Source organism: Oncorhynchus kisutch, unplaced genomic scaffold (assembly GCF_002021735.2).
Source record: "Oncorhynchus kisutch isolate 150728-3 unplaced genomic scaffold, Okis_V2 Okis03b-Okis08b_hom, whole genome shotgun sequence".
Lineage (NCBI taxonomy): Eukaryota > Metazoa > Chordata > Actinopteri > Salmoniformes > Salmonidae > Oncorhynchus > Oncorhynchus kisutch.
The window spans coordinates 18,590,784-18,609,601 of NW_022261980.1; the positions used below are offsets into that span (position 1 = coordinate 18,590,784).

At 43.1% G+C, this 18,818-nt stretch overlaps 1 protein-coding gene across 1 annotated transcript; it reads left to right on the forward strand.

Moving 5' to 3' along the window:
- The first annotated feature begins 1,218 nt into the window (after positions 1-1,218).
- Positions 1,219-9,155, forward strand: LOC116359584 (b(0,+)-type amino acid transporter 1-like). Its single transcript, XM_031812420.1, has 5 exons — positions 1,219-1,224; positions 1,307-1,441; positions 7,522-7,669; positions 8,583-8,825; positions 9,148-9,155. The coding sequence occupies exons 1-5, from the start codon at positions 1,219-1,221 to the stop codon at positions 9,153-9,155; spliced, it is 540 nt and encodes a 179-aa protein (XP_031668280.1).
- Positions 9,156-18,818: the final 9,663 nt, after the last annotated feature.

Here is an 18,818-nt window from a genome sequence, read left to right on the forward strand (position 1 = left end):
CTAAGACAACACAATACGACATAAAGACAGACCTAAGACAACACAATACGACATAAAGACAGACCTAAGACAACACAATACGACATAAAGACAGACCTAAGACAACACAATACGACATAAAGACAGACCTAAGACAACACAATACGACATAAAGACAGACCTAAGACAACACAATACGACATAAAGACAGACCTAAGACAACACAATACGACATAAAGACAGACCTAAGACAACACAATACGACATAAAGACAGACCTAAGACAACACAATACGACGTAAAGACAGACCTAAGAGAACACAATACGACATAAAGACAGACCTAAGACAACACAATACGACGTAAAGACAGACCTAAGAGAACACAATACGACGTAAAGACAGACCTAAGAGAACACAATACGACGTAAAGACAGACCTAAGACAACACAATACGACGTAAAGACAGACCTAAGACAACAACACAATACGACATAAAGACAGACCTAAGACAACACAATACGACATAAAGACAGACCTAAGACAACACAATACGACATAAAGACAGACCTAAGACAACACAATACGACATAAAGACAGACCTAAGACAACACAATACGACATAAAGACAGACCTAAGACAACACAATACGACATAAAGACAGACCTAAGACAACACAATACGACGTAAAGACAGACCTAAGACAACAACACAATACGACGTAAAGACAGACCTAAGACAACAACACAATACGACATAAAGACAGACCTAAGACAACAACACAGCATGGCAGCAACACAACACGACGTAAAGAGAGACCTAAGACAACAACACAGCATGGCAGCAACACAACACAACATAAACAGAGACCTAAGACAACAACACAGCATGGCAGCAACACAACACGACATAAAGAGAGACCTAAGCAACACAGCATGGTAACAACACAGCATGGGAGCAACACAACACGACATAAAGAGAGACCTAAGCAACACAGCATGGTAACAACACAGCATGGTAACAACACAGCACGGCAGCAACACAACACGACGTAAAGAGAGACCTAAGCAACACAGCATGGTAACAACACAGCATGGCAGCAACACAACATGGTAGCAGCACAAAACATGGTACAAACACTGGGCACAGACAACAGCACAAAGGGCAAGAAGGTAGACACAACAATACATCATGCGAAGCAGCCATTAACTGTCAGTATGTGTCCATGATTGAGTCTTTGAATGACGGTGAGACCAGGAAGAGAACTGACTCTGTCATCTTTACATTGTCCTCTTATGTGTTTGTTTGTGCGTCTTTGTGTGTGAGCAGGGTGACATGGACAAGGGCAGTGTGAGGAAGGACATGTTTAATGGAGGCCCCGCCCCCGACCCAACCTCCAATATGTCTTCCTCCCACTCCAAGCCTGCTGAGGAAGACGTGAAGGCTACCGTGCTACAGAAAGAGGTGAGTAATGTAGAGGACAGTACGTGTGTTAGTCTGTCTCTCTCTCTCCGTGTGTGTGTGTGTGTGTGTGTGTGTGTGTGTGTGTGTGTGTGTGTGTGTGTGTGTGTGTGTGTGTGTGTGTGTGTGTGTGTGTGTGTGTGTGTGTGTGTGTGTGTGTGTGTGTGTGTGTGTGTGTGTGTGTGTAATACCAGACAAAAGACCATTTTAAAACCGCCCCACTGCTCATGCCGTGTCTCCAGACATCCCCCAAACAAACAAAAAGTGACTCTCGGAGGGAGATGCACAACTGGTAAATAGTCTCCTTTTAGACGTGTCAGTCAGTCAGGTGGCTGCCGGCAGAGACTTCTAGTGCAGCAACGTTGAAGGGCTCTGGCTGGTATTACTGAGCCAGCTAGAAGGATGAAGGATGAAGATGACGTTAAACGGAGTCTACCTCAGCAGGAGCAAAAACACATACGTTACTCAAAAGTTCTCATAATAACTTTGGTGGTTGGAAAAAGTTCCCAATTATCATAAAAAGTAAAGATACCTTCATAGAACATGACTCAAGTTAAAGGAAAAGTCACCCAGTGAAATACTACTTGAATAAAAGTCTAAAACTATTTAGTTCTAAATATCCTTAAGGATCAAAAGTAAATGTAATTTCTAAAATATAGTTAAGGATCATATCAAGGCACAAGGCGAGACCCAGATGCAGACACAGGAGGCAGATGGTTGGAGTCTTACAATGTTATTGAATCCAAAAGGGGTAGGCAAGAGAATGGTTGTGTACAGGAAAAAGGTCAAAACCAGTTCAGAGTCCAATAGGTACCGAAGTGCAGGCAGATTCAAGGTCAGGGCAGTGGTCAGAACCGGGAAGACTAGCAAAATAGAATAGAGTAATGGGGAAAAATACGCTGGTTGACTTGACTAAGCATACAAGACGAACTGGTACAGAGAGACAGGAAACACAGGGATAAATACACTGGGACAGAGAGACAGGAAACACAGGGATAAATACACTGGTACAGAGAGACAGGAAACACAGGGATAAATACACTGGGACAGAGAGACAGGAAACACAGGGATAAATACACTGGGACAGAGAGACAGGAAACACAGGGATAGATACACTGGGACAGAGAGACAGGAAACACAGGGATAAATACACTGGTACAGAGAGACAGGAAACACAGGGATAGATACACTGGGACAGAGAGACAGGAAACACAGGGATAAATACACTGGGACAGAGAGACAGGAAACACAGGGATAAATACACTGGTATTTCATATTTCTTGTTAACCAGAATGCATCAACAGAAGTCCGACCAGTGGAGGTGGGCTGCAGAGGTTTTGTGGCAACATCTACAACCAGACTGCTTAGAGACCTGGGAATTAAGAGCCAGCGTTCGGCAATCAAAGCTGTATCGGAGGCGGCAGAAGGCAGCAGTCAGTGGCTCTGGATGAAGAGGAAAGACCTTAGCTGGGCCCCGAAGTGAGAGGGCCAGGAGGTATGCAGACAAAAACATGTATCCAAATCGTCTGTTTGATCTTTGGACGTGAAGGAGAACCATTGTGTTGCTCTTCAAATATAAACATACTACAAATGATGTTTCAAACAGACAATATGATACATGTAGCTTGTAGCATTATTCATGTAATAACTGACCAAGTATGACTTGCATTCTGGTTCCACTCCTGTGAAAACTGACCAAGTATGACATTGCATTCTGGTTCCACTCCTGTGAAAACTGACCAAGTATGACATTGCATTCTGGTTCCACTCCTGTGAAAACTGACCAAGTATGACATTGCATTCTGGTTCCACTCCTGTGAAAACTGACCAAGTATGACATTGCATTCTGGTTCCACTCCTGTGAAAACTGACCAAGTATGACATTGCATTCTGGTTCCACTCCTGTGAAAACTGACCAAGTATGACATTGCATTCTGGTTCCACTCCTGTGAAAACTGACCAAGTATGTCATTGCATTCTGGTTCCACTCCTGTGAAAACTGACCAAGTATGACATTGCATTCTGGTTCCACTCCTGTGAAAACTGACCAAGTATGACATTGCATTCTGGTTCCACTCCTGTGAAAACTGACCAAGTATGACATTGCATTCTGGTTCCACTCCTGTGAAAACTGACCAAGTATGACATTGCATTCTGGTTCCACTCCTGTGAAAACTGACCAAGTATGACATTGCATTCTGGTTCCATTCGTGTGATAACTCACCAAGTATGACATTGCATTCTGGTTCCATTCATGTGATAACTGACCAAGTATGATATTGCATTCTGGTTCCATTCATGTGATAACTGACCAAGTATGACATTGCATTCTGGTTCCATTCATGTGATAACTGACCAAGGGTTAAATGTCTAACCCATTTAACATTGCATTCTGGTTCTATTCGTGTTCTCGCTTGCTACAAGTACATAAGCTACTTGAGTGACCAACATCAATCCTCCTGGCTTGTGTACAAGGCCTTTGTATGGTAGCTGTAAATGTATAGTCCTGTTACAGTGTACAGGGTTACTGAGTGACTCTGACAACAGTATCTGACTGACTGAGGAATGTTAGGAAGCTGTTTACGGGTCAGTACCTCTCAATAGAACTACCGCATCATTCTGTAGTTTACACCGTGAGGCTCTCAGGAACCCAGGGTCAGTACCTCTCAATAGAACTACTGCTTCATTCTGTAGTTTACACCATTAGGCTCTCAGGAACCCAGGGTCAGTACCTCTCAATAGAACTACTGCTTCATTCTGTAGTTTACACCGTGAGGCTCTCAGGAACCCAGGGTCAGTACCTCTCAATAGAACTACTGCTTCATTCTGTAGTTTACACCATTAGGCTCTCAGGAACCCAGGGTCAGTACCTCTCAATAGAACTACTGCTTCATTCTGTAGTTTACACCGTGAGGCTCTCAGGAACCCAGGGTCAGTACCTCTCAATAGAACTACTGCTTCATTCTGTAGTTTACACCGTGAGGCTCTCAGGAACCCAGGGTCAGTACCTCTCAATAGAACTACTGCTTCTTTCTGTAGTTTACACCGTGAGGCTCTCAGGAACCCAGGGTCAGTACCTCTCAATAGAACTACTGCTTCATTCTGTAGTTTACACCGTGAGGCTCTCAGGAACCCAGGGTCAGTACCTCTCAATAGAACTACTGCTTCATTCTGTAGTTCATAGAGGAATGTTGATTGTAGATTAATTGTCACATTTTCCCCTCTTCGTTTTTTTTTTAACAGAAATTAGACATTTAACCCTGAATTAACCCTTTCAGTCCTGAGACCCCAGCAAAATTCATTTATCTGACTTTCATTTATCTGCATGCGGCACGAAATGAGACTCAGAGATGTGACTTCATCAACGAAACTGTAATGGGTGTTTTTATTTTCCACTCTCCCCGGGGCAGCACAAACAAACGCCATGGTAATGGCTAACCAAACAAACTAGCAGTTAGTACTAAACACAAAATCAACAACTTGAGACGAATGTTTAACAGGGAATCATGGTGGAATTTGCCTCATGCTTGTAATCACTGCCCCCTCTGCCCCTTCAGTCGGGTCATTAACTTCCTGAGGGCCGGGGGCAGTATTAGAAAATTCGGATGACTGATGTGCCCATAGTAAACTGCCTGTTACTCAGGCCCAGAAGCTAGGATATGCATATAATTGGTAGTATTTGGATAGAAAACACTCTGAAGTTTCTAAAACTGTTAAAGTAATGTCTGTGAGTATGACAGAACTGATGGCAGGTGAAAACCGAGAATCCAGAATCCATCCAGAGTTGTTTTTTTTTTAGGTGTCTGCTCTAATCCTTGTTAATGGGAAAATCAAAGGAATACAGCCCAGATTTCATAGGGCTTCCAGTAGATGTAGATGTCAACAGTCGTTGGAAAGAGTTTCAAGCTTGTTTCAGGCCTGTTTTTGGAAAAATGAGCTAGAATTTGTTATTTTTCTAGGTGGCTCCCATTTTGACTAGTAATGAACATACTATTCCCCTTATTAAATTTGATAATTTATTTACATATTAGGGTACCTGAGGATTGATTAGAAACGTTGTTTGACTTGTTTGGGCGAAGTTTACAACTTTTGGGATTATTTTGTATGCATTTTGAACGAGGAAAACAGGTGGATTACTGATTCAAGCGCGCCAACTAAACTGACTTTTTTGGGATATAAAGAAGGACTTTATCGAACAAAACAAGCATTTGATGTGTAGCTGGGACCCTTGGGATTGCAACCAGAGGTAGATCTTCAAAGGTAAATTATTTATGTTATCGCTTGTTTGGAAAATGTTTGTAATGCTTTTGTAAGCGTAGCGCTGTCCTCAGATAATCGCATGGTATGCATTCACCGTAAAGCCTTTTTGAAATCTGACAAAACGGCTGATTAACAAGAAGGTAAGATTTTAAATTATGTAGGATACTTGTATTGTCATGAATGTTTAATACTACGATTTTGTATTTTGAATTTGGCGCGCTCCGATTTCACCGGATGTTGACGAATTTGATGCTGGTAACGGGATTTCTGCACTAAGAGGTTTTAAGAGAGCACCAGCAACAATTAGGCAATTGACCTCAGGTGAGCTCATCAGTAGAGGCTGTACTGCGGCCCACCTCAAGGAGAGGAGTTGATCACTTGATCCAGCTGATCACAATATATTGAACAATAACACAAAATACAATAATGGAAATAAACAGACAAGCGTACATAAACTTAACGTAGACATAAATGTAAACGTAAATGAAAGGTTGCTGACAAGGTAAAAATCTGTCGTTCTGCCGCTGAACAATGCAGTTAACCCACTGTTCCCCTGAACAAGGCAGTTAACCCACTGTTCCCCTGAACAAGGCAGTTAACCCACTGTTCCCCTGAACAAGGCAGTTAACCCACTGTTCCCCTGAACAAGGCAGTTAACCCACTGTTCCCCTGAGCAAGGCAGTTAACCCACTGTTCCCCTGAGCAAGCCAGTTAACCCACTGTTCCCCTGAACAAGGCAGTTAACCCACTGTTCCCCTGAACAAGGCAGTTAACCCACTGTTCCCTGGGCGCTGAAGACGTCAATGTTGATTAAGTCAGCCCCCCCGCACCTCTCTGATTCAGAGGGGTTGGGTTGAATGTGGAAGACACATTTCAGTTGAAGGCATTCAGTTGTACAACTGACTAGGTACCCCCCTTTGCCCAACTGAGTAGGTATCGCCCTTTCCCCAACTGACTAGGCATCCCCCTTTCCCCAACTGAGTAGGTACCCCCCTTTCCCCAACTGAGTAGGTATCCACCTTTCCCCAACTGAGTAGGTATGCCCCTTTTCCTTTCCCCAACTGAGTAGGTACCCCCCCCCCCTTTCCCCAACTGAGTAGGTATCCACCTTTTCCTTTCCCCAACTGAGTAGGTATCCCCCTTTTCCTTTCCCCAACTGAGTAGGTATCCCCCTTTTCCTTTCCCCAACTGAGTAGGTATCCCCCTTTCCCCAACTGAGTAGGTATCCCCCTTTCCCCAACTGAGTAGGTATCCCCCCTTTCCCCAACTGAGTAGGTACCCCCCCCTTTCCCCAACTGAGTAGGTACCCCCCCCCCCTTTCCCCAACTGAGTAGGTATCCCCCTTTCCCCAACTGACTAGGTATCCCCCTTTCCCCAACTGACTAGGTACCCCCCTTTCCCCAACTGAGTAGGTACCCCCCCTTTCCCCAACTGACTAGGTATCCCCCTTTCCCCAACTGAGTAGGTATCCCCCTTTCCCCAACTGAGTAGGTATCCCCCTTTCCCCAACTGAGTAGGTACCCCTCTTTCCCCAACTGACTAGGTATCCCCCTTTCCCCAACTGAGTAGGTATCCCCCTTTCCCCAACTGAGTAGGTATCCCCCTTTCCTCAACTGAGTAGGTATCCCCCTTTCCCCAACTGAGTAGGTACCCCCCTTTTCCTTACATGTAAAACAATGTACACATTAAGACACGTGGTTGAGTGGTAAAACATTCACATATACAAAGCTTCCCAACAGGAGACGGGGGTTTAATCGCTGGTTCTACCGCCTGTATCACCCTCACAGGAAGTTGTCATAACCACTTCCTGTCTCTCTCTGCAGGTGGGCCTTTTGAGTGGGATCTGTCTGATCGTAGGAACCATGATCAGATCCGGTATCTTCGTCTCCCCTAAGGCAGTGCTGCTGGAAATGGGAGCCGTAGGACCATGTCTGTGTGTCTGGGCCGCCTGCGGGTTGCTAGCTACACTGGGTGAGGAGATAGACACACTCAGGCTACACTGGGTGAGAACACACACACACAAGCTACACTGGGTGAGGACACACACACACAGGCTACACTGGGTGAGGAGACACACACACACAGGCTACACTGGGTGAGGAGAAAGAAAGAAAGAAAGACAGACAGACAGACAGACAGACAGACATACACCTGGTTTTCTAGGTCTTAATTGATTAGTGAAGAACTCACCTAGTTGCCTATGTCTTAATTGATTAGTTACAAATTCACCTGGTTTTCTAGGTCTTAATTGATTAGTGAAGAACTCACCTGGTTGTCTAAGTCTTAATTGATTAGTGAAGACTCACCTGGTTGTCTAGGTCTTAATAGATTAGTTAAGAATTCATCTGGTTTCGTAGGTCTTAATTTATTAGTGAAGTACTCACCTGGTTGCCTATGTCTTAATTGATTAGTTACAAATTCACCTGGTTTTCTAGGTCTTAATTGATTTGTGAAGAACTCACCTGGTTGTCTATGTCTTAATTGATTAGTTAGGAATTCACCTGGTTGTCTAGGTCTTAATTGATTAGTGAAGAACTCATCTGGTTGTCTAGGTCTTAATTGATTAGTTAGGAACTCACCTGTTTTTTTTAGGTTTTAATTGATTATTGAAGAACTCACCAAGGTTGGCTAGGTCTTGATTGATTAGTTAGGAACTCACCTGGTTGTCTAGGTCTTAATTGATTAGTTAGGAACTCACCTGGTTGTCTAGGTCTTAATTGATTAGTTAGGAGCTCACCTGGTTGTCTAGGTCTTAATTGATTAGTTAGGAACTCACCTGGTTGTTTAGGTCCTAATTGGACACATTGATAGGAAATCCCCTGAAGCAGCAGCAGGTCTCGTGTCAACTAACTGTCTGTCTATGAGCCTGCCTGTCTGCCTGCAGGGGCGCTGTGCTACGCGGAGCTGGGCACCATGATCACTAAGTCTGGAGGGGAATACGTGTACTTGATGGAGGCCTATGGGTCAGTGACGGCCTACCTCTACTCATGGAGCACCATCATGGTCCTACAGCCCTCCGCCTTCGCCATCATCGCCCTGAGCTTCGCAGAGTACACATCCACACCGTTCTACCCAGGATGCACTCCTCCCATTGTGGTCACCAAGTGCCTGGCTGTAGTGTGCATATGTGAGTGTGAATCTTTCTTGAATTATGAAAATTCCTAATAGAAAACAATTGACATGCACTTCCTGAATGGACTGAATTAAAACCATGGCTCTATCTAAATTTGTGTTCCTTGCATCGTGTTGGAGAAGATCCAAGGTCCCTCCCCTCTGACCTTCTTCTCCAATGCCTTTTGAGAAGAGAGGATGCCAGATGAATAAAAAAATAGCCATGACTTGACCCCCACCGTGCTCTTCCTGCCTTGTGTTCTCCTCCTCCTCCTCTTCCCCTTTTCTCCTCCTCCTCCTTCTCTTCCTCCCGCCTCCTCCGCCTCCTGCTCCTCTAGTATCCTAGATACCAACTGTTGTTGTTCACTTGAGCAAGGCTCTTAACCCCTAGACTGCTCACTAGGCTTTCAACCCCTAGACTGATTACCAGTCTCTTAACCCCTAGACTGAGCACCAGTCTCTTAACCCCTAGACTGATCACCAGTCTCTGAACCCCTAAACTGATCACCAGTCTCTTAACCCCTAGACTGATCACCAGTCTCTTAACCCCTAGACTGATCACCAGTCTCTTAACCCCTAAACTGATCACCAGTCTCTTAACCCCTAAACTGATCACCAGGCTCTTAACCCCTAAACTGATCACCAGTCTCTTAACCCCTAACTGATCACCAGTCTCTTAACCCCTAAACTGATCACCAGGCTCTTAACCCCTAAACTGATCACCAGGCTCTTAACCCCTAAACTGATCACCAGTCTCTTAACCCCTAAACTGATCACCAGTCTCTTAACCCCCAAACTGATCACCAGTCTCTTAACCCCTAGACTGATCACCAGTCTCTTAACCCCTAGACTGATCACCAGTCTCTTAACCCCTAGACTGATCACCAGTCTCTTAACCCCTAGACTGATCACCAGTCTCTTAACCCCTAGACTGATCACCAGTCTCTTAACCCCTAAGACTGATCACCAGTCTCTTAACCCCTAAACTGATCACCAGTCTCTGAACCCCTAAACTGATCACCGGTCTCTTAACCCCTAAACTGATCACCAGTCTCTTAACCCCTAAACTGATCACCAGTCTCTTAACCCCTAAACTGATCACCAGTCTCTTAACCCCTAAACTGATCACCAGTCTCTTAACCCCTAAACTGATCACCAGGCTCTTAACCCCTAAACTGATCACTAGTCTCTTAACCCCTAAACTGATCACCAGTCTCTTAACCCCTAAACTGATCACCAGGCTCTTAGCCCCTAAACTGATCACCAGTCTCTTAACCCCTAAACTGATCACCAGTCTCTTAACCCCTAAACTGATCACCAGTCTCTTAACCCCTAAACTGATCACCAGTCTCTTAACCCCTAAACTGATCACCAGTCTCTTAACCTCTAAACTGATCACCAGTCTCTTCACCCCTAAACTGATCACCAGTCTCTTAACCCCTAAACTGATCACCAGTCTCTTAACCCCTAAACTGATCGCCAGTCTCTTAACCCCTAAACTGATCACCAGTCTCTTAACCCCTAAACTGATCACCAGTCTCTTAACCCCTAAACTGATCACCAGTCTCTGAACCCCTAAACTGATCACCAGTCTCTGAACCCCTAAACTGATCACCAGTCTCTGAACCCCTAAACTGCTCACCAGTCTCTTAACCCCTAAACTGATCACCAGTCTCTTAACCCCTAAACTGATCACCAGTCTCTTAACCCCTAAACTCATCACCAGGCTCTTAACCCCTAAACTGATCACCAGTCTCTTAACCATCTACACTAGTAGATGCCCACAGTTCCAGCCTCATACGTGTGTGCGTGTGTGTGTGTGTGTGTGTGTGTGTGTGTGTGTGTGTGTGTGTGTGTGTGTGTGTGTGTGTGTGTGTGTGTGTGTGTGTGTGTGTGTGTGTGTTTGTCTTGGCTACAACAGAAGACCAACTTCTGTCTCGAATGGATTAATAAAATATTCCTCCTCTTCTTCCTCCTCTTCCTCCTCTTCCTCCCCTTCCTCCCCCTCCTCCCCTTCCTCCCCCTCCAGTTCTGATCATGTTGGTGAACTGTCTCAGTGTGAAGCTAGCCAACTATGTCCAGAACTTCTTCACTGCAGCCAAACTTCTCATCATCCTGGTCATCATAGTGGCGGGCATCGTCCTCTTGGCACAAGGTTGGTACTTTACACATTCTGCTGCCTGCCAAATGACACCCTATTCCCTATATAGTGCACTACTTTAGACCAGAGCCCTATGGCACCCTATTCCCTTTATAGTGCACTACTTGTCCTGAAAGGACTGATCTTTATATATAAACATCTCTTGGAAAGCTCATATTCTGAGCATTAAAAAAGTATGGTCTACAGATCTGAATGAATCTGAACAACCTTTTAACTGGAACAGAATATGAAAAAATATGATCTTGACATCCCGTAATCCAAACTATCAATTTATACATTTTAAATTTGTTCAGAGGAAACATTTAAAGTTTGTTCACGGACAATTTTTAACACCAAGGAAACGTTTAAAGATGAAATTGGCCCCAACTGTTCACTGAAACTTGTAGGAAACATACTGAAAGAATGTTGTTTCTTAATGTTCTCTGAACTATTTGAGAACATGACCAATGTCAAACCAGTTGGAGAACGTTCCTAGAACATTACCAATGTCAAACCAGTTGGAGAACGTTCCTAGAACATTACCAATGTCAAACCAGTTGGAGAACGTTCCTAGAACATGACCAATGTCAAACCAGTTGGAGAACGTTCCTAGAACATTACCAATGTCAAACCAGTTGGAGAACGTTCCTAGAACATTACCAATGTCAAACCAGTTGGAGAACGTTCCTAGAACATTACCAATGTCAAACCAGTTGGAGAACGTTCCTAGAACATTACCAATGTCAAACCAGTTGGAGAACGTTCCTAGAACATTACCAATGTCAAACCAGTTGGAGAACGTTCCTAGAACATTACCAATGTCAAACCAGTTGGAGAACGTTCCTAGAACATGACCAATGTCAAACCAGTTGGAGAACGTTCCTAGAACATTACCAATGTCAAACCAGTTGGAGAACGTTCCTAGAACATGACCAATGTCAAACCAGTTGGAGAACGTTCCTAGAACATTACCAATGTCAAACCAGTTGGATAACGTTCCTAGAACGTTACCAATGTCAAACCAGTTGGAGAACGTTCCTAGAACATTACCAATGTCAAACCAGTTGGAGAACGTTCCTAGAACATTACCAATGTCAAACCAGTTGGAGAACGTTCCTAGAACATTACCGGAATGAAATGAAATTTAACTGTTTGTACTTTTAGGAAACGTTCTGTTGAAGTAATAAAGTACCACTTTGTCAAGTTCCTTAAATGTGACCGACCACCTCGATTCGGTCTCAAGTAGCAAAATTTGAAATGGTGTTTTTTAAAACTTTGGATAGAAGTAGAGACTCAGAGCTACAAAATGGTGTATCAGACACTGCAGTTGAGGAACAATGGGGAAAGTAATTCTGCTTTGAAATTTCAGTAACTTGTAACGTCACTTTTGAGAAAATGACCCTTGAATGTTTTGGTACACCTACTGGAGAGCTCTTCTTTGTCTACACCTATTCAGCATTGTTCAAACCCTCTCAAGCCATGGCCCCACCCATCTCAATAACGATTCACGTGGTTCGCTAAACAGAGTGAGTAAGGTAGTAAACAAGGAAACAGATCTTACACGTAATGTTAGGTAGCGAGCCAGCAAACTAACGTTCGCAAGTTAACAGTACGCTTCAACTTACAATGAAAAAAATGACTTTCTGACTCAATTTGAAACTTATGATATCTGAAAATGTAGCTACTCTTACCCGTAAGGACGAATGCTTCACGGCAGACTGGAACCCCTTTAACTCTGTTTGTGCAGCTTGTTTGGGTTGTTTTCACGTTGTCAAATCACTCGCAACCATCGCACCATTTCCCCACCGATCTTTGTCAATAGCGTCTGCTAAATTCAGGGCAGCAATGTTTTTCAGTGCAGTAGAAACGGCCCCTTATTCCCTGTGTAGTGCACTACCCTATGGGCCCTGGTGAAAGGTAGTGTACTATAATATAGGGTATAGGGTGCCATTTGGGAAACAAACACTATTATCTTCTGCAACTTGGGTCTTTATGCATCAAAATGTTTTATTCCTCAGTGAGCGGTAGTGGAGTTCATCCCCTTTAGATAATTCCAGTCATTGTGGAGCCAAACTCAGAAGGTCACAGAGCCTATAGATCATGCTGTGATTGGGCTGATGTCACCTTTATTAACCTTTTATTACATTTATTTATTTATTATTCACCTTTTAATTAGCCTGATTGGTCCAATCTGACCTTTAACCTCTCACCTCCCCTGCAGGGCCAATCACCATGCACCTCCAGCTGCTGATGGAGGTCGTTCCTCCTGAGAAAAACGAATAGAGGAAGACAATAAACAGCCTAAACTGACTGATGTGGACAAATGTCTTTTAGTGCATCCCAAATGGTACCCTTTTCCCTATGTGGTGCACTACCCCATAGACCCTAGTCAAAAGTAGGGAATAGGGAATAGGGTGCCAATTGAGACGCATACTTCGAAAACACAGACTGTCTCATAATGAAGGTCCTGTCCTGTCTCATAATGAAGGTACTGTCCTGTCTCATAATGAAGGTACTGTCCTGTCTCATAATGAAGGTACTGTCCTGTCTCATAATGAAGGTCCTGTCTCATAATGAAGGTACTGTCCTGTCTCATAATGAAGGTACTGTCCTGTCTCATAATGAAGGTACTGTCCTGTCTCATAATGAAGGTACTGTCCTGTCTCATAATGAAGGTCCTGTCTCATAATGAAGGTCCTGTCTCATAATGAAGGTACTGTCTCATAATGAAGGTACTGTCCTGTCTCATAATGAAGGTACTGTCTCATAATGAAGGTACTGTCTCATAATGAAGGTACTGTACTGTCTCATAATGAAGGTCCTGTCTCATAATGAAGGTACTGTCCTGTCTCATAATGAAGGTACTGTCTCATAATGAAGGTACTGTCCTGTCTCATAATGAAGGTACTGTCCTGTCTCATAATGAAGGTACTGTTCTGTCTCATAATGAAGGTACTGTCCTGTCTCATAATGAAGGTACTGTCCTGTCTCATAATGAAGGTACTGTCCTGTCTCATAATGAAGGTCCTGTCTCATAATGAAGGTACTGTCCTGTCTCATAACGAAGGTACTGTCTCATAATGAAGGTACTGTCCTGTCTCATAATGAAGGTACTGTCCTGTCTCATAATGAAGGTCCTGTCCTGTCTCATAATGAAGGTACTGTCCTGTCTCATAATGAAGGTACTGTCTCATAATGAAGGTACTGTCCTGTCTCATAATGAAGGTACTGTCCTGTCTCATAATGAAGGTACTGTCCTGTCTCATAATGAAGGTACTGTCCTGTCTCATAATGAAGGTACTGTCCTGTCTCATAATGAAGGTACTGTCCTGTCTCATAATGAAGGTCCTGTCTCATAATGAAGGTACTGTCTCATAATGAAGGTACTGTCCTGTCTCATAATGAAGGTACTGTCCTGTCTCATAATGAAGGTACTGTCCTGTCTCATAATGAAGGTACTGTCTCATAATGAAGGTACTGTCCTGTCTCATAATGAAGGTCCTGTCTCATAATGAAGGTACTGTACTGTCTCATAATGAAGGTCCTGTCTCATAATGAAGGTACTGTCCTGTCTCATAATGAAGGTACTGTCCTGTCTCATAATGAAGGTACTGTCCTGTCTCATAACGAAGGTACTGTACTGTCTCATAATGAAGGTACTGTCCTGTCTCATAATGAAGGTACTGTCCTGTCTCATAATGAAGGACCTGTACTGTCTCATAATGAAGGTCCTGTCTCATAATGAAGGTACTGTCCTGTCTCATAATGAAGGACCTGTACTGTCTCATAATGAAGGTCCTGTCTCATAATGAAGGTACTGTCCTGTCTCATAATGAAGGTACTGTCCTGTCTCATAATGAAGGTCTTGTCTCATAATGAAGGTACTGTCCTGTCTCATAATGAAGGTACTGTCCTGTCTCATAATGAAGGTACTGTCTCATAATGAAGGTACTGTCTCATAATGAAGGTACTGTCCTGTCTCATAATGAAGGTACTGTCCTGTCTCATAATGAAGGTACTGTCCTGTCTCATAATGAAGGTACTGTCCTGTCTCATAATGAAGGTACTGTCCTGTCTCATAATGAAGGTACTGTCCTGTCTCATAATGAAGGTACTGTCCTGTCTCATAATGAAGGTACTGTCTCATAATGAAGGTACTGTCTCATAATGAAGGTCCTGTCCTGTCTCATAATGAAGGTACTGTCCTGTCTCATAATGAAGGTACTGTCCTGTCTCATAATGAAGGTACTGTCCTGTCTCATAATGAAGGTACTGTCCTGTCTCATAATGAAGGTACTGTCCTGTCTCATAATGAAGGTACTGTCCTGTCTCATAATGAAGGTACTGTCCTGTCTCATAATGAAGGTACTGTCCTGTCTCATAATGAAGGTACTGTCCTGTCTCATAATGAAGGTACTGTCCTGTCTCATAATGAAGGTCCTGTCTCATAATGAAGGTACTGTCCTGTCTCATAATGAAGGTATTGTCTCATAATGAAGGTACTGTCCTGTCTCATAATGAAGGTACTGTCCTGTCTCATAACCTCTCACCTCCCCTGCAGGGCCAATCACCATGCACCTCCAGCTGCTGATGGAGGTCGTTCCTCCTGAGAAAAACGAATAGAGGAAGACAATAAACAGCCTAAACTGACTGATGTGGACAAATGTCTTTTAGTGCATCCCAAATGGTACCTTTTTCCCTATGTGGTGCACTACCCCATAGACCCTAGTCAAAAGTAGTGCACTACATAGGGAATAGGGTGCCAATTGAGATGCATACTTCGAAAACACAGACTGTCTCATAATGAAGGTACTGTACTGTCTCATAATGAAGGTCCTGTCCTGTCTCATAATGAAGGTACTGTCCTGTCTCATAATGAAGGTACTGTCCTGTCTCATAATGAAGGTTCTGTCTCATAATGAAGGTACTGTCCTGTCTCATAATGAAGGTCCTGTCTCATAATGAAGGTCCTGTCTCATAATGAAGGTCCTGTCTCATAATGAAGGTCCTGTCTCATAATGAAGGTACTGTCTCATAATGAAGGTACTGTCCTGTCTCATAATGAAGGTACTGTCCTGTCTCATAATGAAGGTCCTGTCCTGTCTCATAATGAAGGTACTGTCCTGTCTCATAATGAAGGTACTGTCTCATAATGAAGGTCCTGTCCTGTCTCATAATGAAGGTACTGTCCTGTCTCATAATGAAGGTACTGTCCTGTCTCATAATGAAGGTACTGTCCTGTCTCATAATGAAGGTACTGTCTCATAATGAAGGTACTGTCTCATAATGAAGGTACTGTCTCATAATGAAGGTACTGTCCTGTCTCATAATGAAGGTACTGTACTGTCTCATAATGAATGTACTGTCCTGTCTCATAATGAAGGTACTGTCTCATAATGAAGGTACTGTCCTGTCTCATAATGAAGGTACTGTCCTGTCTCATAATGAAGGTACTGTCCTGTCTCATAATGAAGGTCCTGTCTCATAATGAAGGTACTGTCCTGTCTCATAATGAAGGTACTGTCCTGTCTCATAATGAAGGTACTGTCCTGTCTCATAATGAAGGTACTGTCTCATAATGAAGGTACTGTCCTGTCTCATAATGAAGGTACTGTACTGTCTCATAATGAAGGTACTGTCCTGTCTCATAATGAAGGTACTGTACTGTCTCATAATGAAGGTACTGTCCTGTCTCATAATGAAGGTACTGTCTCATAATGAAGGTACTGTCCTGTCTCATAATGAAGGTACTGTCCTGTCTCATAATGAAGGTACTGTCTCATAATGAAGGTACTGTCCTGTCTCATAATGAAGGTACTGTCCTGTCTCATAATGAAGGTACTGTCCTGTCTCATAATGAAGGTACTGTCCTGTCTCATAATGAAGGTACTGTCCTGTCTCATAATGAAGGTACTGTCCTGTCTCATAATGAAGGTACTGTCCTGTCTCATAATGAAGGTACTGTACTGTCTCATAATGAAGGTACTGTCTCATAATGAAGGTACTGTCTCATAATGAAGGTCCTGTCCTGTCTCATAATGAAGGTACTGTCCTGTCTCATAATGAAGGTACTGTCCTGTCTCATAATGAAGGTACTGTCCTGTCTCATAATGAAGGTACTGTCCTGTCTCATAATGAAGGTACTGTCCTGTCTCATAACGAAGGTACTGTACTGTCTCATAATGAAGGTACTGTCTCATAATGAAGGTACTGTCCTGTCTCATAATGAAGGTACTGTCCTGTCTCATAATGAAGGTACTGTCCTGTCTCATAATGAAGGTACTGTCTCATAATGAAGGTACTGTCTCATAATGAAGGTCCTGTCTCATAATGAAGGTACTGTCTCATAATGAAGGTACTGTCCTGTCTCATAACGAAGGTACTGTCTCATAATGAAGGTACTGTCCTGTCTCATAATGAAGGTACTGTCCTGTCTCATAATGAAGGTACTGTCCTGTCTCATAATGAAGGTACTGTCTCATAATGAAGGTACTGTCCTGTCTCATAATGAAGGTTACTGTCCTGTCTCATAATGAAGGTACTGTCTCATAATGAAGGTACGGTCTCATAATGAAGGTACTGTCCTGTCTCATAATGAAGGTACTGTCCTGTCTCATAATGAAGGTACTGTCCTGTCTCATAATGAAGGTACTGTCTCATAATGAAGGTACTGTACTGTCTCATAATGAAGGTACTGTCCTGTCTCATAATGAAGGTACTGTCCTGTCTCATAATGAAGGTACTGTCCTGTCTCATAATGAAGGTACTGTACTGTCTCATAATGAAGGTACTGTCCTGTCTCATAATGAAGGTACTGTCTCATAATGAAGGTACTGTCCTGTCTCATAATGAAGGTACTGTCCTGTCTCATAATGAAGGTCCTGTCTCATAATGAAGGTACTGTACTGTCTCATAATGAAGGTACTGTCCTGTCTCATAATGAAGGTACTGTCCTGTCTCATAATGAAGGTACTGTCTCATAATGAAGGTACTGTTCTGTCTCATAATGAAGGGTACTGTCCTGTCCTCATAATGAAGGTACTGTCTCATAATGAAGGTACTGTCCTGTCTCATAATGAAGGTACTGTACTGTCTCATAATGAAGGTACTGTCCTGTCTCATAATGAAGGTACTGTCCTGTCTCATAATGAAGGTACTGTCCTGTCTCATAATGAAGGTACTGTACTGTCTCATAATGAAGGTACTGTCCTGTCTCATAATGAAGGTACTGTCTCATAATGAAGGTACTGTCCTGTCTCATAATGAAGGTACTGTCTCATAATGAAGGTACTGTCCTGTCTCATAATGAAGGTACTGTACTGTCTCATAATGAAGGTACTGTCCTGTCTCATAATGAAGGTACTGTCTCATAATGAAGGTACTGTCCTGTCTCATAATGAAGGTACTGTCCTGTCTCATAATGAAGGTACTGTCCTGTCTCATAATGAAGGTACTGTCCTGTCTCATAATGAAGGTACTGTACTGTCTCATAATGAAGGTACTGTCCTGTCTCATAATGAAGGTACTGTCCTGTCTCATAATGAAGGTACTGTCTCATAATGAAGGTACTGTCTCATAATGAAGGAACTGTCCTGTCTCATAATGAAGGTACTGTACTGTCTCATAATGAAGGTACTGTCCTGTCTCATAATGAAGGTACTGTCCTGTCTCATAATGAAGGTACTGTCTCATAATGAAGGTACTGTACTGTCTCATAATGAAGGTACTGTCCTGTCTCATAATGAAGGTACTGTCCTGTCTCATAATGAAGGTACTGTCTCATAATGAAGGTACTGTACTGTCTCATAATGAAGGTCCTGTCTCATAATGAAGGTACTGTCTCATAATGAAGGTACTGTCCTGTCTCAT

What these genes read in the sequence shown, in the direction of transcription:
- LOC116359584 (XM_031812420.1), top strand. An exon ending in CTACCGTGCTACAGAAAGAG is followed by an intron (nt 1,442 to 7,521) that starts GTGAGTAATGTA and finishes CTCTCTCTGCAG; the next exon opens with GTGGGCCTTTTGAGTGGGAT. An exon ending in CGGGTTGCTAGCTACACTGG is followed by an intron (nt 7,670 to 8,582) that starts GTGAGGAGATAG and finishes GTCTGCCTGCAG; the next exon opens with GGGCGCTGTGCTACGCGGAG.